Here is a 26,842-nt window from a genome sequence, read left to right as displayed (position 1 = left end):
ATGAGCTCCTGTTCATGTGTGGTGGTGACTGTGCCTCCAGAGACTCAGCCCTCTGCCTGTATTTTAATGTTTTCCGCTCAAACATGGCAGACGCAGAGGCGAAGAAGAGAAAATATAACCAAAATGAGGCAAAACAGCAAGCGGATATAGCTCGTTCCAAAACAAGGGTGACATTGGGTTGCTTTTGAGCACTTAGGTTACTTCAGCCTTGCCGAGCACCAACATGTTTCATGCTTGTAGTGTTCACATATGCAGCGTTTTTGCAACGTCACTGCTGCGTCGCTGCCCACAGCTATAAGAACTGTATTTCCACATTTATAAGCACGAATTCCACTCATTTGTGAAGTCGTACAAGTTCCTGCATTTCCGACAACACAGTCCTGTAAATGTTTCAAAATAAAATGCATTGTATCAGCAACTAATGGGATTCTGTCCACAGAGACGCTGTCAGAGGGCTTTTGTTTTGAATGAAACAGAAATCTTTGTATTTCCTCATCTCTGTAACAGGGAGAGACTTTTAAACTGCAGTAAAAAGTGGTATAGAGTCATTTAATCATCAAAACACAATTTTCACTGTCCATTTCTACTGAAAAAAATTGCAGAGTCACCGTTTCTCTAGATGTGCTGACATTGACAATTTGTGCATTTATGTTTGTTAATCCAGTGCTGCATCTTGCAGGCATACTTTCAAGCTATTTGATATCTGCCAGCAAACTGCCAGCTCTCACACACGCTTAGGTGGTGCTGGGCTTGGTGGGTGTGTTCTCGCAACTCCTGTTGGAGGCAGAGGGCGTGCGCTTCTGATGACGACGCGTCCAGGAGGAGAGGCCAAATTTGAAAGTTGTGTTTACAAACAACCAAGAAACAATGCTACAAGGGTAGCACAGATCTCAAAAAACTCAGAATGAAACCTTATAATCACAGTTATTTCACTTTCTAAGTATTTAAGCAAATGGAGACTGTCTAAACCATAGACTGTATATAAAGATGGATGATGCACCTCAAATTATTCTTGCTATGCTTAAGTGAAGCTAAAATATTGCCACTGCCATCTTGCGCTTGTGATGTCATTCAGAGCCAAGTCAGCACAGTAGCAATATCCGTGGTGGGGGAGTTCCCACCAAAATTACATTAAATTAAATAACAATTACATTACACACTTTATGTAAAGTTACCCACTTAACGTTAACTTATGGAAGCTAGGTTTAAGCTAGTGAAGTTACTCTGATAAGGTTTAGGGGAAAAAAACATGGTGACGACATACTTCAAAATGACTCAAAGTTCAACGGTCCCAGTCTTTTAGTGGATGTGACCCAAACACCACCACAATCTACCATCTTAAAGGGCTTGTTCCTCCCTTATGTGCATTGGTCATTTAACTGCAGCCTCCCCATGGATTAAACACAAATTATTGACTCGTCATTATGTAGGATATGCACAAATTTTGCCGCGTTACTATTTGTTGGAAAACAAATGATTAGCAGCAGGTTTCAAAGCCAATTTTACATAGTGGCCAACATGGAATTGAATCCATCCCATCATGCTGTGGCACACAAAGACTTTTTCCCATAGACTAAAATGGCATAAGAGATCTCTGTAAATCAGTTGATACTTTTTTTTTACCATCAGAATTTGATCATTTTGGTCCAGTAAAATTTGGTAAGTCTAGGAAAGCTGCACAAGTGAATCATTTTATCCCTATTCAAGTTGGCAGAGCACAAAACTGGTTGTAGCCAGCTCAGCGGGCAGAAGTCTCTAGTGCGCCTGCTCCATAGACCACACACTGCGGAGTCAGTGCCAAGTTTTATGAGAGTAATTTTATACATGGCAGCTGAACTTTTTTGGCCTCATGCGTCACTGAACAACTTTCATAGAAATACAGGGGGACCCGCCTCCAATGCTGTATCCAGTTCTCGTTATACATCCAGGACTGAATCCAGCTGCAAAACGGGATTATTTGTGCTGACATGAAGGAGTAGAGTTGTTGATAAATGCATCTGTAATACTTAAAATCATTATTCTCAGGAACCTTTAAGCTTTTGAAAGCTTTTAGTTTTACTGTTTTGAGTCTTTTGTTTGTCACTAAAGTGTTGTCTCGTGAGGCAGTTGCTTCTTTTTGATTGTATAAAAGTTCCACATAAAAGAAAAAAATAATCATATGTGATGGAGTACAATTCAGTCATTTTAAACCATTTCTTAATTGAATTTACAGAACAATTACTCTGCCATGATATATACTGTTACCATGATATAAAATTACATATACCATGATAGAAGATTTTGGCCATATCGCCCACCCCCAGTAGACAATAATTCCTGCCTTTATAGGAATTCATACATCAAGAAAAAGCTACAAATTTTGTGACATATTTTTTTTACCTCTCTGTTTTGCTCTCTTCCAGGTATCCAGGAGTTTCCAGACAGTATAAAATGTTGTAAAGGCCTGTCTGTGGTGGAGGCCAGTGTTAACCCTATCACCAAGTAAGACACAAACACACACATATCACAACTTCTCAATCACCTTCTACAAGTTGGACACAAAGCTACACAGACAAAAAATGTAAGGGCTAATTTATATGCTCCTGGATAACAGCCTGAGATAAAACAGTGACGCTCTCATCCTTAAAATGAACATCTCTCAAACTGTTTCAAATCGGCTTGTTTAAGGTGTCCTTTTTCATTGAGAACCAGTTTTTATTGAAGGTAGAAAATTGTGTTCCATGTTTTGTTGATAGCAACAATTTTACCAACCAGTGTGAGTGGACCTGAACTCAATTCAAGGTGTAATAAATTGTCTGATGCATGTGCAACATTTAGCTGTTTGCATAGATTTTCTCTGTCAGGAGACCTACACTGTTCTAGTGTTTTTGCTGCTTTTACATATTCCAATACATGTGTTTATAGCACCACAGAGGTGCTAAATATTTTATAATAGCTGGCTGCATCCACAGACCCTATACTACCATACAACCATATACTGTATATGCTGTTGGCTCAGCTATGGTGGGACAATAGAAGATATCATTCCTACTATGTAGTGCTAATGATATTTACTATGGGATCATCAGGTGTTATGTTAGTAATTACTGTTTTCCTGTTGGCATAGTATTCACAAAGCACAACTGGACTCACACAGTATATACCGCAGACAGAAATGCTTCTTTTACTTTGTGTGTGTGTGTGTGTGTGTGTGTGTGTGTGTGTGTGTGTGTGTGCGTGCGCGCACACGTGCGTGCATGCAGGAGATGAGTCATCTGCAGACTAACAGCAGTTAGCCGTTTCTACAGGGTTGTTATGGAAACATTGTCTCTGGCTCTTCAAGGACGCACACTTTTTATTTGTTATTCTTCTTTTGCATATGTGTTTATTTTATTTTTTTTTTTCTGTTTCTTCTTATTTCTCTCTCTTCCAGACTCCCAGATGGTTTTACGCAGCTCCTGAATCTGACCCAGCTCTTCTTAAACGATGCCTTCTTAGAGTATCTGCCGGCTAACTTTGGCAGGTAAAGTAATGCATGTATTGTTAATGTGAGCTTGCTTGCGACTGTGTTAGATGGGGTGTTTATACATATTTCAGGCACCACAGTCTCAAATTCAGTGCCACTAGTTCTGATTATGAACTGTCCTTAGGAAAAATACGGGTATGTTTAGGCTAACTGCACATGATAAAATTATTTTTAATTATTTAAAGAAGCTGAAAATGATGCCCTGTACGCCTGAGGCTCATGTCTTTTATGGACATTTCACTTTAGAGCGTCTTTTATATGTGGGGGCATTATTTCACCTCACAAAAAATATACAGCTATTTCTTTTCCATTGAATCAATTAATCCATGAATATGGTTTTTGGTGTTGTATTTTTGGTCTATTGCTTTCTTATTACTCAATTTCAAACAATCATTTTTCTGCAAGTTTATTTCCATTATTGTGAGTGAGGGCAGCTGGTACAGGTCAGTTCATAATAAATTTCAGATTAAATCTTGTGAAAGATGTGGAAACTCATACGTGAAATAAATCCTTATTATTACTGATCAGGAAATACATTTGACATTGGTTCTGGAGTTGAAATGAGGATAAATGGGGCCTGTTTCTTTTCATCATTTTATATTTTAAACCGAATCAACGTGATATCACGCTAACAACAGTCACTTCCAGATAGACAACTGGCACTTGATTTTAGTTGTAGAGATATGTGAAATCTGCAGACTTTTTTTCTGTTGTTATTATTGGCCAAAAGTGTTGCATGTAAGGATATACACGTAAGCATGGTGTTCCAACCTATATGATGTTTGTTCTAAGCTTATTTTATTTATGTACCTCTGCTTGCATCTTTGATTAACCAAATGTATCTGCAGAAAGGTCAAGCAATGTGCTGCTGTGGATGAGGGCTGCATTTTAGCCACCTGAAAAAGAGAAAAGTCAATATCAGTTTAAGTGTATGATATATTTGTAATATTTTCACTGCTTAACACACACACTATTTAACTGAGGCGAAATTATTATTGTTTTTGTCATTGGCTGTCTGATGGCAAGGTAAAGCATTGAAAATATTCTAAAAACTGGGTACACTGATATTCAGATACTATTTTTTAGGTGGTTTAAAGGAGCTAATTGCAGCAGCATGTGATCAGCACTGTTTTATAATATGAACAAACATTGTGATTTGGTTTCTAGTCAATTGAATTTATAGAGTAAACAAAGATCTGGTTTATATGCCTTTTGTTCCTCAGACTCTCCAAACTACGGATCCTGGAGCTCAGAGAGAACCACCTGAAAACCATGCCAAAGTAAGACAAATCACCATAAGAATGTGTGAGAAAATTTGAGTCCATACGCACAACTGTGCACACTTAGATACACACACAAACACACACCTACAGATGCTTCATGATATTACAGGGTGTAAGCTTGCTCTCCCAGGTGTCCAGATTAAAACTATATTTATCCCTGGCAGGTGGTTTTGTATACTAATGAAGGCTATCATAAAAGTAATGTGTTGTTTCTAACAGTATTAAATGTGTCCTGTTTAACGTAACCACTGTACCTATTACAGATAACCTCCAGAGTTGTAGAGTGACAAGGATTTCAATTGCAGTAGATTGTGAATAGCATTAATACTAATTCCAATGATACTACTGCTGCCAGTACAACTACCTGTGCACGTTGTTCATCCTAAACACTCCCACCATGCAAGAAGAACATTAGGATGAGACACTAACCTGCTACCACCCAATGACAAATTGTTCTATAGGACTTCTTTAAGAATCTCTCTATTTCTTTGACAATGTCGTGTCTGTGCTTTGATACTTTATCCTAAATATATACTTGACCCATTTGTAGACACTACATGCTAAAGTCAACGTGGACTTACAGCAGTTTGCCTGAATACAAAGTTTGAGCTGTTATTCTCTCTAAACATCTCTAATTATGAAAACTGAATGCATCATCAATGACGGATTATAGACAGCCAGATGTTACTTATAAATTAAAGGAAAGCAGAGCCACAATAACAAACCATGTAAGTTTCTGCAAACCACGGATAAGTTAAATTTGTATATTATTTTGTTGCGGATTCATTGAAACTTATGTAACTCAACAACGCTGGTGAAGGTGCAGTGAGGTTTAGGCACAAAAATACTTGGTGATGGTTTAGAAAATATGTTTTGGTTTAAAACACCCATATTTGGTTGCATAAAAGCCACTGGAAAGTAGGGACAGGTCAGTGAAAAAAACATCCAGATTCGGTGGCTCTGGGATCACTGTGATGTGATGGTGAAAAACACTCAGGTTCGATGCCACAGGGAAAAGCTGCAGTGCACAGCTAAAAACACTCAGGTTTGGTGCCAAAATCACTATATTGTTGTTTTGTTGGTATTGAACAGTGGTCTGCAGCCTGGCAGCTGTTTCGCTGAGATATCACGCCATCCAACATTCCTTCCACCTCTGGATGACTAAATCAGCTCATATACTATATTGCCTTACAAACATTTATATGCTACATATGAAACATATAAATGTCATGTACATGTGGTTTGCAGAAACGTACAATACCAACATTTTCTTCTAGTGACTGGGCTGACAATAAAGAGCATAATACCACTGGATCCAATCAGCGAAGCAGAAATACACCACAATGTTTAACAGTGAAATTATCGAAACTTATACCAATAGATTCAAATGCAGAGTGGCATATTCTTAAGGCTAAAAGGCAATTATGGAATAAATAATAATATTTCAAATATTAATTAGAAACTTTTCTCTATATTAATGTCTAAAATGTAGACATGTCACAATGAGGTAATAGTAATCCATTTATCTCTCCTCTCAGGTCCATCCATAGACTGACACAGTTGGAGCGGTTGGATCTGGGTAGCAATGAATTCTCTGAAATGGTGAGACTGATTGATTTTCTCAAATGCAGCATAATTTTAGTATTTAAATGTAAATGTTTCACATGTAGATTATCCTTTGTAATGACAAGAATCTCAAATATGAATGTCTTAAGTGTCGTTTGCAAGTTGAGCCATATTTATGTGTAAAGAGAAGAGGGAGTCCAAACAGAAATGCAGATGTTGTGTCCTATTTTGGGGACTGCTGTCTTCAAAGTTCACATTTCAAGACCCAATACGGCATGTGGTCAATCCTTAATAGGCTGTCTAAGTGAGGCAGCAGCAAATTCAGTCTGCTGTGCTTCAGGTGGACCTAAAATGGGACAAAGAAACATGATGAAAGGAAGAGAGCTCTGGATGAAGGCTAACAGGATATTACATCAGGGTCAGACAGGAAGTTGGCTATGACACAAGGTTGTTGGCTTCGTGGTTCCTGCCAAGAGAGAGAAAGCATGGAGGGAGAGATTGGCAGTCTCACCCACTTTGCCAACATTTTGTCGTTTTCTTGATCATTGCCAAAGACTTGGTCAAAAGATGCACTTAAGTTATTTGTTGGATCTGTAGATGTTCACAACATTAGCGCTGAGCGGTGTCCTTTGATGTAAATGAATAATTCAGTTGTTTTCATATAAATAGCTACATATTTGCATATCTATGGATGCATATGTAGTCATTATATGCTGATATGGATTCCTCTGTTTGCATGTTAGCCGGAGGTGTTGGAACAGATCCACAACCTAAAAGAGCTGTGGCTGGATAACAACTCTCTACAGAGTATACCAGGGGTAAGAACATGTTCAGCTGTTACAGTGGTATAAGAAGTAACCCTTTTTGAATACTGAACACTTTCTTTCAAATTTTTGCTCATCTTTTTGTTTCTTTCTCCCTGTCCCTCCTTGTTGCAGTCGATAGGAAAACTTCGTCAGTTGCGGTACTTTGACTTAGCTAAGAATCGTATCGAGACGTTGGACACGGATATTTCAGGCTGTGAGTCCTTAGAAGACCTGCTGCTATCCTCCAACATGCTGCAGCAACTCCCTGACTCTATAGGTACACACAAAAACACGTACATATACACACATGCACACACAAAGACACTCAGAGACTCAAGATGATGAAGCTATTAGTCCCTGAGAGGGCTATGTAGGAATGTGGTTGAACTGGGGATTTTACAGTGTGGTTTTAGCTGTGCAAGATGACCACAGATAACTAAAAAGTACAATAAATGATTAGACTATATTATTCTATATTTTTTTACTGGCAACAAATCCCATGAACAGACAAAAAAAAAAAAGATTACTGAGGGTGTAAATCTTCAAAAACAGAATGGTAATTTACTAAAACAGCTGGATGCTGTAGTTTCCAGCTCAGTCAAACAGGAATACATTTTGCAATTGTTTCGAGACTATTTTTAGACTCTGATTGATATGTGTTTTGTTCCACTGGGGAATATTTGTGGCTGCAGGATGGTGTATGTGGGAATGACTCAAAATAAACTATAGTGTTCACAGTAATGAAAGAACATGGCATCCACTGCAACTGTGTGGCTCACTGATGGGTTTTAAATAGCTTTTGGATAACACTGGAGCTTCACTAGCTCCACAGAAAATGCCTGTTAGCAGGATTCAGTCATTGTTGGTTTTTGTCTTTTCATGGAATGTTTTCATAATAAGAAAAATGTAGAATATTGCCAACTTGTACTTTAGATTCAACTTTTATCACTTAAAGCTGAGATATGCAGTTTTTTGGAAAGGGCAAAAATGGAAAATGTCAGAATTTAAAAAGACATCTTCCTCCTGCAGCTCTCCCCTCTGTCTAAACCCCCTTTCACCATATGAGCACAAGCATATGCACAATATAAAGTTGGATGAGGCATGCTTACTTACTCCTGCTATGTTCAAGTGAAGCTACCATCTCTGCTGCCATCTTGTGCTGGTGACATCATTCAGAGTCTGTGCCGTAGCAATGTCTGCGGTGGAGGCGTTCCCTCCAAAACACCTGTTCGACCAATCACGAGCAGTCCTATTGAACATCAGTGCATGGATTGGCTGACACAGCTGTCAATCATGGTGGAAAATCCCCTTTTTGTAGAATATTAGCTCTTAAAAACCAAACTTATCATAAAAACAATCACTTGGACAATCAGGGTGATGAGAACTACCTTCAGTGACAGAAACCGTCTTGGAAAAAAATTTATTTGGCATGTATTTTAAGTTTTTAGTTTGGCCTATGTCCTACTCACAAGCATGGAGGGGCAGGCTATATGAGCTATACTGCAGACAGACGCCAGGGGACAATCGAAATTGAAAGGCTTTACTTTGGGGGAGCTGTCCTGTTGTCCATCTTTATATACAGTCTATGATGCAGACGCTTCATGTAGTGACCCAGAATTTCCCATACATTGATTTATTTAATCTTATTTAATTGTAGAGCTCTCTCTCTGTTTTTTAAGACCACAAACGAGACCATTAGCTAGCTACCACACCCCACAGTCTGGATTTTGGAAAGCCTGAAAAGCAAAACCAAGAAGTGGGGCAGGTGTCAAATGTTCTTTCGGGCTATTTGATTTACAATATACTGAAAGGTTGTCATGGGTGTTTTTCTCAATGAAAATAAAACTGTCTATCCCTGCTTTAATATGTTTTTTAAAAAGGTCAGTGTGCTCCGTGTATATTTATATGAAGAGTATGTTTGTGTGTTAATATGAATATGTCTGTGTGCCTGCATGTTGTGTAGGAATGTTGAAGAAGCTGACAACATTGAAGGTAGATGACAACCAGCTGACCTCACTGCCTAGCACCATCGGGAGGTAAGAAACACACGCACATGCACACAAACACACACACAAATGCACAAAAAGAAAAGTGTATAATAAAACTGTAAACTTTTGTTTTATTTTGAACACACCTTCAACAGTATTTCTGTTAGATTTTCTCAGCAGGTTTTACCTTTGGTGGGTTGTTGTTTTTCCTTGTTTAACACTGTTAGTTGCTGTGTTGTTATGCTGGCTCATGATTGGGGGGTTCTGTGTGTTGTGTTTGCTGCGTTGCCGTGGCGTTAGTGCGAAGCCCAAGCAAGGGTGAGTAACATTAGCCTACTGGATCCAGGGGTGCGTTCAGAGACAGACAAATGTTCAACTCTGTTACAGATACAAAGCTCACAACCACGTGGGGCTGTGGGCAACATCTTGAACTTGTGCAAATTACATGCAAACATAAACTTAAATACAGTCTCAAGGAATTACGTTTTGTTTTTTTTCTTCACATTTGCCTCCCAAACACTTTTTCAATATTTGGACGTAATATTTGAATAAAATCTACATTCTTATTTGGAAATGTACCTTACCAGCCCTGCTTAAATCTGCTTGGTTAAGATGGAAATGATTGCATGTAAAATGATTTCATTAATTTGATTACAATGTAATCCATCACAGTCCAGATTTAATCACAGAAATCAGATTACTTGTTTATGGAGAAATAGATGAACAATTGTTGAATAAAGCGGAAACTGTTTTTTAAATTTCCTGAATTCATATGTATTGACTTCAAGTCTGCTTTAACACTCCGTATACTTTAGAAATTGCTTACAAGCATTAAATTCTGCTCATATTGCAGACAACAAATAAGAACTCCAGAATTTAAAAATTTTGGAAAAAAGTTGACAAGTTGATTTTTGCTGCTTGAAACAGCTGAGTGACTTATTCTGCTGATTATTATGTGAATCCATGAATCTGTGATGGATTACATTTTTAAAAGACATTTATACAAGACTTAAATGCCACTCTTTGCAGCACATTTGTATCTGAACGCTCTGCAAACATTTTGTCTTCCTGAACAAATCCCTGGTTTTAGCCTCAATAAGTAGTACTGTAGATCCATTGCTTCCCCTCTGATTAAACCAAAAACACCTGAAAAGATCCTTTTCTTACCCCTCTAGTTTGTAACTGTCGCTCACTTATTATTAATGTGATCACATTTCTACTGCTCTGTTTCAACATATGAACAATTCTATATATTTCTCAGTGACATATAAATTGATGAGCACAGTATGTGTCTTCAGAATTTATGTCTTTGCCTCAGCCAATACTACACTGTTTTCCCCTCTAGCTGCATCAGTGCAGTGGGATAAAAACTTAATACTTATCATACACAGAGCTAAATCAGTGGACACATTTTTGTACTTGTCTATATTGTTGTACAGCTTGTAATGGATGAAATTGAAATCAATAAGGAAAGCAGTTAAAGAGCAAGTAAAGTCTTGTTTTACTTTCAGTCCTTTGTTGCAAGGCCAATACAATATTACAGCGATGGAAATGGCCAAAATGTACTACATGTACACCAGGTAGCTTTATAGGCTGCCGTCTCTAAGTTTACTCTGCTGTAAAACAGCATTTTTGCCCATTTAGCTGAACCAGAGAGGATTTAAACTGACTCTGCAAGCAAGGTTTAAAGGAATACTTTACCCTCGAAATGATCATTTGTGTATTGATTGTTCACCCCATGTTACCTTTGAATTTTTGACGACAATCTGCGATGACCAAAGAATCCAAAAACAGACAAAATTATTGATAAATTAAGTCATGGGGGCAGCGTTCAATAAACTCTTACCCTACTTGTACCGTGCAGTATAATCCATGTCTCATTTATGTCAAGGAAGCAACAGGTGTGGGTGAGTGACAACAGAACTTCTTGCCAGTGAACCAGCTTGGAGGCATGATTTCAACTGAATGCACGAGCAGTGTTCAAACACAAATGCTAGCCCTGTTGCGCTACTTGTCTGTGCGTGAGACTGTTTTTAAGGAAGTGTCTTAAACAGTAAGGTTTTAAAGTGCATGTGTTTGCTAAGTACTGAGAATTTGACTTGATAAATGAGACCTTTTGAGATGAGATTATTCTGCATTGGTTGTTTGGCAGTTTTGTAAACAGATGTTTTTGTTTAGTTTTGCTGTTGCTAAATGCAGCCCCCATCTACTGCAATTTATCAAAAATTTTCTGCATTTTTGGATTCTTCATTCACTGTGGAGGCATGCCGGAAAACTAAATTTTCCTCACAAATTTAATATAATATGGGGTGAGTAATTAATATACAAATGATCATTTGGGGGGTGAAGTGCTCCTTTAAGTTTGTTGCTGAGCAACCATAACACCTGGTGAAAAGCACAGAAGCATTTATGCTCTATACACAAAGGAGAATGTAGACACTTGTGTCTTAAAGTGACCTAGTATCCATATCCTATCTATCCATTGAGAGTCTACGGTTCTTTGCCACTGAGTGTAAGGATATGGAGCAAGTAGGCTGATGGCAGCCAAATAATCTTTAAAGTGCTGTTAAAAAAAGTCATATTAGACACATTCAGCTCTTGCTGTATATTTTTGTGGGCAAAAAGGGGTGATATTTTTAAGTAGGAATACAAACAATGAGAAGAGAAGAAAAAATGGCAGCCTTAAATGTGAATATAGGATATGAAGCTCCTCTCCTCCCCTTTCTCCTGTCAGACCGTATGGTGGCCCAGATGGTCCAGTCCATCGGGAATAATAATAGCAGACTAATGCAATGTTAACAGTGACAGTACATTAATGTAAAAGTGTTGTCTCATTAGCATTAGCCTGCTGTTAGTGTGGTGCTAGGCCAATGATGGCAGGCAAGGGGGGGTTAAGGTGTCCTGTAGAGGGCCTGCTGTGGATGTTACTGTGAATCTTGGTTGAGTGAAGAAGTTTAGATCCAGGTTGAAGAATTTCATACATCAAATGGGGTAAAGTGGAAGAGAGATTATGGGTGGTCAGCAAATGAGACCAAATTAATATACGTATCACCAGACTAAGATTGATTTGGTTTGGTTGAGTCTTAATTTATTGAGTAATTCTTCAATGTGATGAACTTAACCTTCTCTCAACCTTTTAAGTTGTTGCTATAAAGACAAATTTTCTTTCTTATCATTACATGTTACAGGATGAGGCTGGTATCATTCTATAGTTTTCTTATTGTCAACAAATCCCACGAAAAGACCAAAACCAACACCGAGTTAGTTCTTGTTCTTCTCTTAATACCTCATCTGTGGCATTCCTCTCCAAGTCCATCCGTTCCTACTGGAGATGTAAATCATTAAATGAAAAGTTTGAATTAAAAAAAATAAAGGCTCAGTAATTTCTTTAAAAGGTTATACTTTACTCCAAAAATTAGATAATAGTGCGTTTCTCTTTGGGACTGTTTTCAACTTCAGTATTGTGGAATTAATGTAAATGTGAATAATGTATGTGTGTGTATGTGTGTGTGTGTGTGTGTGTGTGTGTGTGTGTGTGTGTGTGTGTGTTGTCAGGGTAATGAAAGAACACCGTTGCAGCCTGTGGCTCATTGATGTGTTTTTAATATTTTTTGGACAACTATAGAGCTCAGTTGCACGTAGGAATAAGTAAAACCATTCTTTGGCTATAGACAATACTTGATTGTGAGATGAATCCATTCTTGGTTCAGTCTCTTCTCAGGATTTGTTGGCAATAGGAAAAATAAAGAGTGGCGCCATCCTTTTCCTTTAAAACCTAAGTAAGTCTGAGTAATTAAGGTTGCAGCAGAAATTTTGCTGCCTGCAGAATAATTTCTTTTCTTTCTCTGTCATTTTTCTTTGCATCTCTTCTGTTCTGTCTCTCCTCCTTTCACGCAGTCTGTCTCTATTGGAGGAGTTGGACTGTAGTTGTAATGAGTTGGAGTCGTTGCCTCCCACTATCGGCTACCTGCACAGCCTGAGGACCTTCGCTGCTGACGAGAACTTCCTCTCAGAGCTGCCCCGGGAGGTAGGAAGACCAACAGATGATGGATAGTTGCAGATCCTCACCGCAGTACCAGCCTTAATATTATGTAGATCTGTAACAATTAGATTAAAAATGAATTGGCAACTTTTCAATTATCAATTATTTATTTAAGTATTTTTTTGTAATCAACAAATTTCATAAATTTACTGCTTCCAGCTTTTCAATTGACCCTTTGCTAAACCCTGCCCCTTAGTGATAGTCCGTCAAGCTATCAGAGCTAGCATGGAGTCTACACTGTAACTTATTGCACTCCATAAATATGAGTATTCGATGGTTAATTTAACTGAGGCTCAGCAGGACATTCAGTCTGAAAGTTACATTCCTATGATATAGTAAACAAGCTAAGAGCACAAACAACAGATAGCAAATGCGCAACATTTTTTGGCGACACGAGATATCAAACAAAAGCCAGAGACTGGGTTGTAAAAACCCAACTGCTTGACTTGAAGCTATCTCAGTCAACTTAGGGGTTTCCAACTATTGATTCAAATCGCTGACTTTCAGGGGGCAGCCACAGGATGAAGAGTTAAAAGCTAGAGCCAAATGTACAGATCACACTGTAAAAGTGAATCACCACATGACTGGTGATTAAGACATAAGACAATGAGAAAAAAGGGAAGCTTTGCTGATATTCAGCCAGCTGTGTCTGAGTGTGTGCAGGTGAACAGCGTTTGGCTTCACCTTGAGTTGCCAGCGCCCAGACCTCCACAAGCGGACATGTGGGGGAAACCAATCACTGTTCATCTGTACACACTAAGATGGCATATAACTGGATATCTGCAGCTGGTTCCTGTAAAGCAGGGTGTTTTTTTTTTTTGTTGTTGATGGTCATTAAAAAGCAAAAGTAATGTGTGCATAAATTCAGTAGGCTATACCTTCAACTCCAACAACTGCCTGCCCAATGCTTTGCTATGACTGGCCAGTCTTTGTTTGAGGGGCATTGTGTCAGTTGTTAAAATTTGTTGGTTTTCTTTGCTTACTATGACAGTCAATAGAATCTCGTTGTTTTTTTCTACTGTTGGTCAGAGAACATAAGCTCCAGGAAATCTGGAGTTGCAGCCCTAATCCTCCAGAGACACACAACCATAATGCAGTTTGTTAAAAGGTCCCTAATGCAGCAGATCATTTTCCGTACATGACTTTATTGTAATGTGATCTGTAATGTGTGTGTGTGTGTGTGTGTGTGTGTGTGTGTGTGTGCGGTAACTGTAAGAATGTGACGGTAATGTCGCTGCGGTCCAACAAGCTAGAGTTTCTTCCTGATGAGATCGGACAGATGACCAAACTACGAGTCCTTAACCTTAGTGACAACAGGTACACACACACACACACACACACACACACACACACACACATATGCAGATGCAGGTGACATCTTCACAATGGTCGTTTTGGTTCTGTAGCTGCTCTCATGGTCTGCAGTTGCCATGGGAATGGGTGAGTGTGTTGCCATAGTTACGTGCTCTGCAGGCTGTACAGTGCGTGGGCTTGAGAAACATCTCTCTTTTCTTTGTCACCCCTCCCTCCCTCTATGTCTCTCTCAGGTTAAAGAATCTACCGTTTACCTTTACTAAGCTGAAGGACCTGGCAGCTCTCTGGCTTTCTGACAATCAGGTATCTTTCTCCTCTCACACTCTCTTACCAAGAGACTGTACACGATCACAAGTATGCAACACACCACACACAGCAACTGTATAGATACATATCAGTCAGTTAACATGGTCTAAAAGGCTTTCATCTCTGAGTTCTCCTTTTTTTTTATCAGTGTATTTTTTCGTGTTTATTCTCTTAATACAGACTTGATGCTTCTTCCCCTTGTTTCATGTTAAAACCCTTTCAGTGGAGCAAGTCGTATTAGACTTTTATTGTGAAAAAATCCGCAGGAAGTGTGAAGTTTCACTGCAGCAGAGTATTATCACAAAGGCAAGGTGAAGGAGAGAGGAACATGACACATGAAATGGTGGTAGAGAACACTTTGTGAGTTACATAGTATTTACTAATAGAAATAGTGCTGTGCATACGATGTATCACACTGAATTTACCAAACCTGCCATTATAGAACTGGTGATTTTGTTGTCCTCCTTTATTTCCTCCAGTCTTTATTTGTGGTCCACCATTATTTGTTTAAAACAGTGATTCTCATAGTGAGGTCTGAGGCCCCCCCTGGGGTCCATGGCACTCTGCCAGGGGGTCGGTGAAAGTTTTCATCATTTTCATCATTAGTTTAAATTATCATGATATAATGTTATTAATTTTTTTTCATTGTTTTATTAAAAGATGCAACAATGCATGTTTTATTTAGGTATGTGCTAAGGGTAAAACTTTCTCTATCAAGCTGTGCTCTGTTGTATTTGCTGACTTGATTGATCAATTGAAAGCATGAAAATGAACTTCTGTACAAGTGTGAGCATCCACGCTTTTCTGTTTCCATCATTGTTGAAGGAAGTGTTGAAGGTTTGTCCCATTTTAACCGAGACTCCCTGTAACTCTGTTTTGAGGGGCAAGGGGGCAGTTAAAAATGAGAGTTAGGGGTAAAAAAAAATAAATAAATAAAAATCAGTTTTGTGAGCTGATAAATAATTTATTATGTGCTCTTATTGGAGAATTTATTTTATATAAATATAAAATTAATTGATATGTAGGCATTTATAATGAAAATGCAGACAATTTGACAACTATAGAATCCAGCAGTGTAACTAAAAGCATGTGGACTTATTGCCCCGTCCATGACCATGTATTATTTCATTGTCCGCAGTGCTATTTTTTTTTTCTTTTTAAGATTTTTTTTGGGGGCTTTTAATGCCTTTAATTAACAGGACAGACTAAGTGTGACAGGTTGAGAGTGAGGGGACGACTTGCAGCAAAGGGCCGAAACTGGAATTGAATCCGCGGCCACTGCGGCGTGGACACAGTCTATGTACGTGGGGTGCCTGTTTTATCCACTATTCCACCAGATGCCACCCGCAGTGCTATTTTTAAGAATACAAAAATATTCTCCATTATATTTTAAGTGCAATCAAAGTTGTCACATGAAATTAAAATCTGCGCCACAACACTGGATCCATATTGAGCTGCTAAAGAATAAAGGGGATTTAAAATTCTAATGCAATTTGTAAAATTGCAGTTCAATTCATTTAAATTTAAAATTGGCACTAGCGTATGCATACACTGCAACAAAAATTCAAGCCCAAATTCAGTTATGACATTGATACCTTGACAGCCTGAATATTCACGTTAACAAACTAATTATATACTACAGCAGAAAATGAAAATTGTACTGCATTCATTTTAATTTTCTATGTGTGATACTATTTATATTTACAGCTCATTAACATTTAATACATATCAATCAGTGTTTTTTATGAGTTGTACATGGAAGAGGCATTTGATGATTCATTTGGCTCACTGTTTAGATTGCAAAAATTCAATTTGTATTACATATGTAAAGTGGGAATCAGTGTGTCCTTGCTTTGAATTTCATTTTTTATTGTTATCAAAATTGATTTGCAAATGATTTCCTAGTGATTTACATGAATACTTCTGCTGTTTCCCACCTACCTACAAGCTCTGAATTAGCTTAAGTTTTCTTTTGCCAATCAGATATTTTAATAGCAATCTTTTTGTCTTTCAAAATTAGAGGTAGGTATAGATTAAGGAATAAATGTGATCAGTGAATTTCCCCACAAGAATACTAATAGAAACATGTGTGTGTGTGTGTGTTTGCAGTCCAAGGCTCTGATCCCCCTACAGACAGAAGCCCACCCTGAAACCAAAAACAGAAGGTTTTGACCAACTACATGTTTCCTCAGCAACCGCGACATGACGAGGGTACAAACTCTGTTTGTGTGTGTGTGTGTGTGTGTGTGTGTGTGTGTGTGTGTGTGTGTGTGTGTGTCCTATAATAAATGGACATGGTTTAAGGGGATTTAAAAAAGGTCACCGCATGCTTTCTTGTTTGATTGTGTTTTTTTTTTCTTTTCAAATGCACAGTGCAACATAATAGTATTAGCATTTGTTACATTGCAGGATGTTATGTGCTCTAAAGTAATGTATAACAGTTTGCATAAATGTGTGCGTGTATTATTTGTGTTTGTAAGTGTATATTAAAATTGGATGTGTCAGTGTTTGTGTATTAATATATGTGTGTCTGACAATCCACAGACCTACTATATATTAGCAGTTTTAACCCCATCCTCAATGTGTGTCTGTGTGTCCAGATTACCAGTCAGACAGTGACAGCTTTAATCCTACTCTGTGGGAGGAGCAGAGACAGCAGAGGATGACTGTGGCCTTTGACTTTGAGGACAAGAAAGAAGAGGAAGACAACTCTGGGAAGGTCAAGGTCAGCTCTCTTTCTCTCTGTTTCTGTCTGTCTATCCGTCTTTTCCCTTTAGAGTATCTGAGCAGAAGGGGTCATATGAGGCAGCCAGGGCTTACATTCAAGTTTTGCAAAGACAGCGTTAACTGACTGGCCTGCTGGAGCACCTCCAACTCTTGAATTATGAAAGTCTCCAGGTTGAATCATCCGTACAAACAGTGAGCAAATGTACTGGAAAATATCTGTCTCATTGAGAAAAAATCAAAAGTACAAGACTCTGGAAGCAACTATATTTATTCATTCATTCATTCATTTTCCGTAACTGCTTGTCCTCGCAAGGGTCGCAGGGGGGCTGGAGTCAGCAACTATATATACATATATATATATATATATATATATATATATATATATATATAGAGAGAGAGAGAGAGAGAGAGAGAGAGAGAGATAGTATCTATATATTTTTTTTGTTGTGTGTGTGTGATTTTGTATTTGTGATAACTGTTGTGCTAAACACAATGCTTACAATACTGAAAGGGGCAACAATGCAATTCACACACAAAAAAGAAGGATATAGTACATTTGGTATATGGCAAATAAAATTCAAAACTAGTATTTTCAAAAGATCTAGGATTTTTTTTTTATGAACTTTTAAAAGTGAATTTTCTGTTTAAAAACCTGTAGTTTCTCCCAAATAGCTATTGTGTTTCTTCTGTCAATAACTATATTCAAATCAGCAGTCAAGAAACCAGCAAGAGACAACAACAACTAAACAAACTTTTGATGACTGATGGAAACATTTTAACAGAAATCATGATGTCTTGTTTGAGATGTTTAATGTATGCATTCCGACAAAATTCTTGCCCAGTTTGTATCTGTAATTTGCCTGTGTACACTCAACACATTTCCGTTATTGTGTGCAGGTGGAGATCAACTTAAAACGCTACCCAACACCCTACCCTGAGGACCTTAAGAACATGGTCAAGTCAGTGCAAAGCCTTGTGGGTAAGAGCGTACATGCCGGACATGGGCACCAGCACCAGCACCAACACCAGCACCAGCACCAGCACCAGCTGAGCACAGGCACTGCCACCTCGGCAGGAACCAACATGGAACACACACACCTCAGCAAAGAACAGTATGAACCACCGTGGCCCCTGCCTCCGAAAGAGGTGAGTAACACACATGCACACACTCACACACACACACACACGTGTAGCCAGTGTCACCATACAGGACATACCAGTGTATCTGTAGAGTTGAGATCTGTGATTATAAGGGTTTAAGACACGCAGCACAAATTATCGGTGTGTGTGTGTGTGTGTGTGTGTGTGTGTGTGTGTATTTCAGGTGACAGACAGAGAGATGCAGGACTTCTCTCAGTCTCAGCTAATGGATCAGGGATCAATGCATAACTCTGGCATTGATATTCCCAAGAGGAAGGACAAAGAAGACCTGACAGAGAGCTCTGAGGTTTGTCACATAGTGTGCAGCGCAAACACGCACGCACGCACGCGCATGCACACACACACACACACACACACACACACACACACACACACACACATACACACAACAAATTCAAGTACATTAGTGAATGTTCTTTATGTTGTAGCTTGTTTTTAAGACAGTTGCCCAGTTTCATTCACATTGATTAGTCTTGTTTTTTTTAAAGGTATACTAGAATGCAGGAATCGTTCCTTACTGTTTATTAACACCATATTCAACCTTGGCCCCTCCTCCCTGCACTGCTTGTACACACTGCAGATACATACACAGCTACACACACTTCTAGCGGTTCATGAGTGATGGTTGAGAGTAATTACTTTTGTATGAATCTATACCATCTTTATAAGGAAAACCCTTCAAAGAATACCTTTAAGTTAAGTTTTTAAAGTTATAAGGGTAATTATTAAGGACAATGTAGATTAAATGAATACTTTAACAAACTATTCAGTGCTGTGTGGTAGTGTGATGGTACGCAGATTACAGCACTACATTGTCTGTTAGTTGTACATCTAAAAAACAATTATTTCCGTTGAAGTTTGTGGAATCATTGAGTTAAGGAAGTTTATTTTCCAGTTCAAAAATTAAATGCTGAAAGGTGGACTGTGGAGTTTTCTTGAAAAACAAAAAAGCTTTCTTTCGGTGTTACTTACAAAAATGCATGTGTCTAGCAAACCTGTTGAATTAATTTCCTTCTTTATAAAACATTTGCATAGACAATATTTTGATAGTTTTTTGAAATCTGCATTGTTGAAATGTTCACTCTCAAGCAGTCCTCTTAAATCTTTGCTAGCACGTCGCTGTGTTGAATGCATATGAAGTTGCCTCAATACACAGGGACCCTCTCATAAAAGACTTTTAAAAAGATCCATAGCGTTACTAGAGTTTAAAAACTCTGTGACCTATGTGACCTTTAAATTTGCCAGAAACTTGTAAATATTCGGCATATTTATTTTAAAAAATAATACTTTCAAAGCAGTTTTAATGCCCTCTATGTTAGATTGTTGACAGCTTTCCACCGCACCAGCGTCAACTAACATTATTTCGCAGACTAACCGGCAGCCACAAATCATGGAGGTCCTCATTCAGAGCTGTTTTAGGGTTAAAATTGATTAACTTACTATTTGAACTGCTATTACCTCATAAGTTCCTAACTAGGTTGTCTATGGCTGTCTCGCCATAGTAAGCTGATGTGAACCTTTGGGTTTTTTTCTCTCCTCTCCACAGGACTCTATGGGCGGCTCTCCCAATGACATTCGTATATCTGACATGAGGCCCACCCTGGTGGAGCCACCTATGTACAAACCAAAGGTGGTGCTGCTGGGGAAGGACAAGAAAGGTAGGATACTGTATATGTATGGCGACACACGGAGGCTCTCACACACACATGGAGACGTGTGTGTGCACTTACAGCGCACACAGGAATTTAATGTGGTCTATTGTAAAGTGCTTTGGGGCATGTTGTAATAGTGTCCACTAATTAGTCATGGTGGTAAGCGGATTAATTTCAGAGAGGGAGAGGGAATACCATAAACCCCCCACAATGAATATATATTTCAGTCTGAAGTGTTAACCCTTTTTACTTATTTTGCCCTGAAGGCCTCAGTTTCATCCGAGGTAAACTAAAGATTTAATAATGAGCCCAAAGCTAATTTTTCTACCCTATCAAATCCTTTTTTTGTTCAAAATAATTTACTGCCTCAATCCCAAAACATTTTATTATCTCCTCTCCATGATGAACTGCAGCTCTGAGAGCCCTGTCATGTAATCTGTGTAAATTCTTAATAAAGGATCTGGTGGTGAACTTAATAAGAAGCTGTCTTTGGTTCGGCTTGTTAAGATCTGAATATGTTTGACTCCTTTTCACGTCTTTCTGCAACTGTTGAGTTTGTTTGATGCTGCTTTCTTTCCATGTCACCCTTCCAAAAGAGCTTCTTAATTTACATTGGACGAGTTTGGTTAAATAAAGATGTTTGAAACTGTTAACCCCGTGTTTTATAAGCAGGTCATGTCTTGCGTCACTGCATTGGACTCAATATTGTCCAAACACATAATGAGAGCACTACAGGAATCTGGGTTAGGTAGCAAGTGACAAGATTAAGAAGGAAATAAGACTCCTATACCTCTTATCATCTATCTTACAGTATGTAGGATAAACATAATTCGGATGTACTTTCTGATTATGTTGTACTGTACAGTAGCTCTCCTTAGCTTTATAAGCTTTGGCAACATAGTTCACAGCTCAGTTTCATTATCCAAACGGTGAGCTGGGATTTGCGAGGATTACTTTGTCCTAATAAGAGTCTGTATCTTTTACATGAGATTAAAATTGTGAAATGGTACAGTAGTTTCTGTTGGTTTCTATGTGAGGATCATTTCTTAGTTCTGCCAACTTTCCTCCTTTTACCTTAAACCTATACATCAGATGCAAACACTTAACACATCTAAAGCTGCAACTATGGATTCTTTGGACTATTCATTTGTCTTTGATTTGTCTGTAAAATATCAGGAAATAGTGAAAAATGCCCATTACCGTATCCTAGATGCAAAAATAAAGTCTTTAAATTACTTGTTTTGTTTGAAGAGAAAATGTCAAAATATAATTTTAAAGGGAAAATACATCTAAAATAAATTATTATAAATTTTTCCTTTTACCTGTAGCGCTGTATATCAGTCTAGATTGTTTTGGTGTGAGTTGCTTTGGTGATTCTGCAGTTGAATGTAGTTCAATCGACAGAAAGTAGTTCCAACATGGAACTGCTCACAACAAGGTCTGTGGATTATCTTGAGTAACCGGGTCATGATTTCTTGGAAAGAGACGTTGCTGTTGAGTTTTTCAAAAACATTTTTTGGCCCTTTTGGCACCACAAGCATTTTCATATTAGCACGTGGCCACAAGCCACTGCTTAAACTTCTAGTTATCTTAGACAGAAAAAGCAAAAATTAGGTTTAAATTATCACATTAAAATTAGATATTGATTATCTTTGATGAAATTAGCCATGTCCACATTATATGTTCAGAAATAAATCAGCTGCTCATGGAAAATACTGTTGGCATCATTTTAAATGTGGCCACTAAAGTGTGGTTTAAGTCACCTAAACGTATCAGTACAAGTACAGTACAAGACGTATCAGTTGGTATTATGATTACAATCTGAGGAAAGAAATCAAGTCCAGGAGGATAAGATTTTTTTTTCCAGACATGACACAAAGGCACTTTAGCACTCATAAAAGAGGCTATCAGGAAGAGGAGGATGTGGCATTTTCACTGAACAGAGCTGTCCGTCTCTCTCTGTCTATCTGTCTCTGTCCAGAGTCCACAGATGAAGAGGTGGATAAGCTTCACTGTCTGAACCACAGCGGCTCCTCAGCTACCTACTCCGACTACTCTCCCTCACAGGGCTCCTCCGGCTCCTCCAACCCACCTGGCAACGCGCACTCACACACAATCTCTCACGCACACCCACATGCACCCGCCCTGCCGGCCCCAAGCAAGGACCAGGCCCCTCAAACACACTGGACCAACAGGTACACACACACGCCCGGCTTCATGTTCAATTTCATCACCGATTGTTGTCCCTCCCTTCGACTATCCATCATCTCTTCTTCTCTTTCAGTTCCAACCCCCTTCAATCTCCTCCATCTATCATCCTTCTCATCCATCTATCCAATCGCTCCATCTATCCTCTCCTCCCTCCATCTTTCTGTGTCTCTCTCATCTCGCCGCTCGCTCCGTCAAGGTCAGAGAGGCTCATTAGGATGCTGCAGACTTCTGCTCAGGACGCTCAGCTCTCTTCTCTGTTTCAAAGCTGTCCAGTCCAGGCCACGGTGCTATCTATAGGATTTTGTTTTTTTGCACCAACACATAAAAAAAAGCAAACAAAGAGACTTGGACCTTCAACTGAAGTTGTTCTTCTGATTGCAGTGCACTTAGGATGACGTTTAACAGAAATAGATATAGCATTGAAAACCAACCAAAAGTGTTTTTTTAAATGAAGCTATAATCAGAAACGCTGCAGCTATGAACAAAAACAAACAGCTCATCTTTAGTATATAGCCTCAGCATTACCGAAGATTAGAGCGTGATACCTTAGAGTATTGAGATGCTCATTTTGTATCATCAAAACATAACACGTAAACATTTTTGGTAAGACTCCCTTAAAGTTTTTTGTTTCTTCATTGAGACCAAAATATGCGCTATCTACAGTTAAAAATTGATCTTATAACAGTGTTTAAACTACCTCAAATGCATCTTTGGCGTATTCCCATCCCTTATCAGTCAAATTAATGATTTATAGCATTAAATTATTGACTGATTTATTAGTCCAGTTCTACTTTTCAGCGTTGTTGAAGACTGTTGTATCAGCATCTATTCAAAGTAAAAATGCTTGTTGGGTTACTGGCAGGTAAACGCCACATTTTAATATTACAGCATTGCTAAAATTCTCTCCTCTTATTACTAATTTCTACTGTTTTATGGCTTGAAAATGGGGACAGTCCAATATGTAAAAGATGTCATAACATGTAGCCTATCATGAGTGAATATAAATGTACCAGATGTTCACTTCCAGTGGTCTAAAGATTCAGGATTGTTGCAGCATAGGTTTGATTTGTACCATTTTAGTTTGTTTATTGTATTTTCTCTCTGACACTGCAGTTCCTGCACAGATATTTTGTGTTTTTAGGAACAGTAACCTTTTCCATTGCTCTATCAGTGGAATAGTTCGTCCATAATAATGTTAAAAACCCATTTCTTTGTCCTCGCTCTTCCCATGCCTCTCCTTGTTGTAAGGAGCCCCTGCAGGTTGAAAGCTTGCTTTGGTATTTTTTGACATTAAAGTTGTCATTTCACACGGCCTGGGGTGATGTACAGATCACAATCTGTATACTTGTCCCTTAGTCTGTGTACTTGTGAAAAATATGGTATTTGCAGACTGCGAGCTGGAGTGAGGGAGGTTGAAGGCATTAATATTTTCTGTCCAAGGCTGCTCTCAGAAACATTAATTACAACAAACATGGTTGTTGGCCAAATTGATCTTCCAGAGAGACATAAGAGAGAGGGAGAGAAAGTTATGTTGTTCCAGTGGCCGTCAGCTCTGATTAAATATACAGTACGTAATGATGTAGTATAGCACTTCCGTATAATTCACTTAATTTTATTATTTCCCAAAGCATAATTAGTGTTCAATATTTGGTGTCTTTGCAGACTGGCTCAGTCGTTCCCCAAACCCATTGACTCCAAGCCCCTGCTATCTCAGAGAGAAACCCCTCCATCGGGAACCCTGCAGCAGCGCGGGGATCGACGCCCGCTGAGCGAGCCTTTTGATTGGTCCGAGGCCCCTCACTATGACAACACAGGTTTTGATGCTGAGGAGTCTCCTCTGGACCCTCCATCCTCTACCGGGAGTCAGGGAAACCCACCGCTGGGCTCCAAACCCCGCAGCCAGTCAACACACGGGCGCCGCCCCCTCCTCAGGCAGGAGCGAATAGTAGGAGTACCTCTGGAGCTGGACACTCAGACGCTCCCCTACCATGGCAACCAACGCTCCACTCCCGACAATGACCCACAATCCTCCGGACATTCTTCCCAGAATCCTTGGCAAAACTGGACCAGAACTCCCAGCCCACTGGAGGACAGAACCGCTTTTCCTTCCAAACTGGACCTGACACCCACCTCAAGCCCCAACCCTGACCGCAAGGACATGGACCAAAGGTAACTGCATGGAGCTCCAACAGTCCCACAGTTAGCCCTGAAGTGTGTTTGTGTTTATGTAGAGGGTGTCCAAGGTCCAGCAGGTTTGAATTTCAATGAACCGTTACAGCTGCATTTTAGTCCTTTTTTATGATAAAGGTGTAGTATTTTGATCAGCCTTATAGTAATCCTGTGTTTATATAGTAGATAACAGAGAGACAGTACTTTGTCATAATTTAATACTTTATTTTGAAACGTTTGCAGCTTTGACTAATTTCATGCTCAAATATTCAGATACTCAAATAATCAGCTGATTAATCAAAAAAATGATTATAAATTAAATATTTATGCTTTTAATCAAGCAAAAACACTAAATATTTGCAGCCTCACAAAATACTCCCCCTTTTTCTATACTTGTCAATTGAATAATTCACTTTTTTTCAATGTGTGATTTTGACAAAAATGTATGATCCTGTATGTCAAAGTTTTCATTCTGTGGTCTAGGTAAATAATCAACAAACTAATGACAGTAGTTGTTAGCTGCAGTTCTAATCTCAAATGTCCATCTGTGAGTAACAAATGTATATAAACAAACTGATGCTGGCTGCAGACGTTGCTTTAGACTTTCTTGTTGTCATTTTGACATACAGGATCATACATTTTTGTCAAAATCTATTAGTTAATTATCAGTTTATTCTTTTTAAAATGATAAGACATTCAATTCAACATTCAATTCATTTTAAATTAATTAAAAATTAAACATACCGAACAGGTTTAAAGATTATGCATTTATAATAGCTTGAAGAGAACAGATGAGGACCATCTATGAGGTCACTTTTCAGGTATAAATGATTTTTTTTCCATCACATCATTCCGTCTTTTTCATCTTGTTCATTACACCATCACAATTTGGGGGGTTTTCAAATGTACTCAGCTGCTGTGACATTTTGCAGTGGCATGTAGCTATATAGCCTACCAATGTGATGGTTAAAGCCAGACAACAAGATCATGCATGTGATATCAAAGACAAGATGAGACAAAAGCTGATTTATGTGCACACGCCACCAACTCGACAGGAGTGTGAATTACTATTAAGTTCAGTAAGATCAACCCTCAGTGATCTAAAATGACGGACGGCCTTCCAATTTTTCCATCATTGTTGAAAAACATGGTCAATTACGGAAACTATTCTGTTTGTACAACCTCTGTTTGGCTGTAGATCCTCCTCAGTAAAATGATAATATAATATTTGTGCAAAACTCTGTTGTTATGAAGCTGCTGGACCCATTTTACATTTCTGATCTAATTAATAGTAACAACCCTGGATCCTGACATAAAGACACTGATCCGTCTGTCTTTTTCTCTTCTGCTTCTACAATTATGACACTACTGCAGTCCAACTCATTTTTTCGGCTCATATTAGTATAACACTTCTCTTGACTTGTGCTCTAAGAATGGAACAAGGGCCTTTGCCTGGCAGCTGGACGTACCATGACAATCAGGGGGAGCAGAACAGGAAGGATCAGCTAAGTGTCAGCGGTGGTAACAAGGTAACCGTGGTGATGAGTAAAAGCTCGGACCGCCTGTCCCCCATGATGAGGGAAACAAGATCCAAGTTTAAGAAGTCGCAGAGCATCGATGAGATTGACATTGGCTCTTACAAGGTCTACAGGTAGATTTTATTTTTTTGTAGTATCAACAATGGCAGTATCAGCATGTTGTGTCAGTAGGTGAGGTGATTGTGAAGTTGGACTTAACTTCTTTTGCTGTTTTCTCTACAGTATTCCCATGGACAGCTACAGCTCATCTATCGAGCAGCAGACTAGTTTGGACCGTCAAGAGTTGCCCGGATCTATGGAGCAGACCAACATGGCGCGGTCACAGTCTGCCCCCATGTTAGACGATGATCTGGTCTTCCCAGGACAAGGCAACCAGTCAGTACAGAACCAAAAACCCGCCATCCCACAGAAGGCCTACCATTTTGACCACAACTACAACCCCCAGGTTAACCACTCATCTCATTCCTAAAGAGACTTTTTTGCCACTTAAGAAAGTAACTTTGACATATCATCACCTTTTACATTAATATGGTAAACTTGGTAGCAATTAGTTGCGTATTACACATCCAACAGT

The 26,842-nt window shown here is 38.8% G+C and overlaps 1 protein-coding gene across 1 annotated transcript in view; it reads left to right on the top strand.

The window, feature by feature from the left end:
• The window catches only part of lrrc7 (leucine rich repeat containing 7), a 51,229-nt gene that overhangs the window by 5,836 nt on the left and 18,551 nt on the right, over positions 1 to 26,842 (top strand). The window contains 21 exon segments of the mRNA XM_042483993.1: positions 2,403 to 2,481; positions 3,413 to 3,502; positions 4,729 to 4,785; positions 6,327 to 6,390; positions 7,098 to 7,172; positions 7,293 to 7,437; positions 9,124 to 9,196; positions 9,449 to 9,466; positions 13,046 to 13,177; positions 14,394 to 14,507; positions 14,738 to 14,807; positions 16,920 to 16,964; positions 16,967 to 17,021; positions 17,411 to 17,535; positions 18,435 to 18,683; positions 18,862 to 18,984; positions 20,245 to 20,356; positions 22,332 to 22,545; positions 24,224 to 24,730; positions 26,163 to 26,381; positions 26,491 to 26,713. Coding sequence (XP_042339927.1) covers positions 2,403 to 2,481; positions 3,413 to 3,502; positions 4,729 to 4,785; positions 6,327 to 6,390; positions 7,098 to 7,172; positions 7,293 to 7,437; positions 9,124 to 9,196; positions 9,449 to 9,466; positions 13,046 to 13,177; positions 14,394 to 14,507; positions 14,738 to 14,807; positions 16,920 to 16,964; positions 16,967 to 17,021; positions 17,411 to 17,535; positions 18,435 to 18,683; positions 18,862 to 18,984; positions 20,245 to 20,356; positions 22,332 to 22,545; positions 24,224 to 24,730; positions 26,163 to 26,381; positions 26,491 to 26,713 — 2,789 coding nt within the window.

This window comes from Plectropomus leopardus, chromosome 3 (assembly GCF_008729295.1).
Source record: "Plectropomus leopardus isolate mb chromosome 3, YSFRI_Pleo_2.0, whole genome shotgun sequence".
Lineage (NCBI taxonomy): Eukaryota > Metazoa > Chordata > Actinopteri > Perciformes > Serranidae > Plectropomus > Plectropomus leopardus.
The sequence above is the reverse complement of the archived record's forward strand: the minus strand, read 5'-3'. Positions and strand labels throughout refer to the sequence as shown.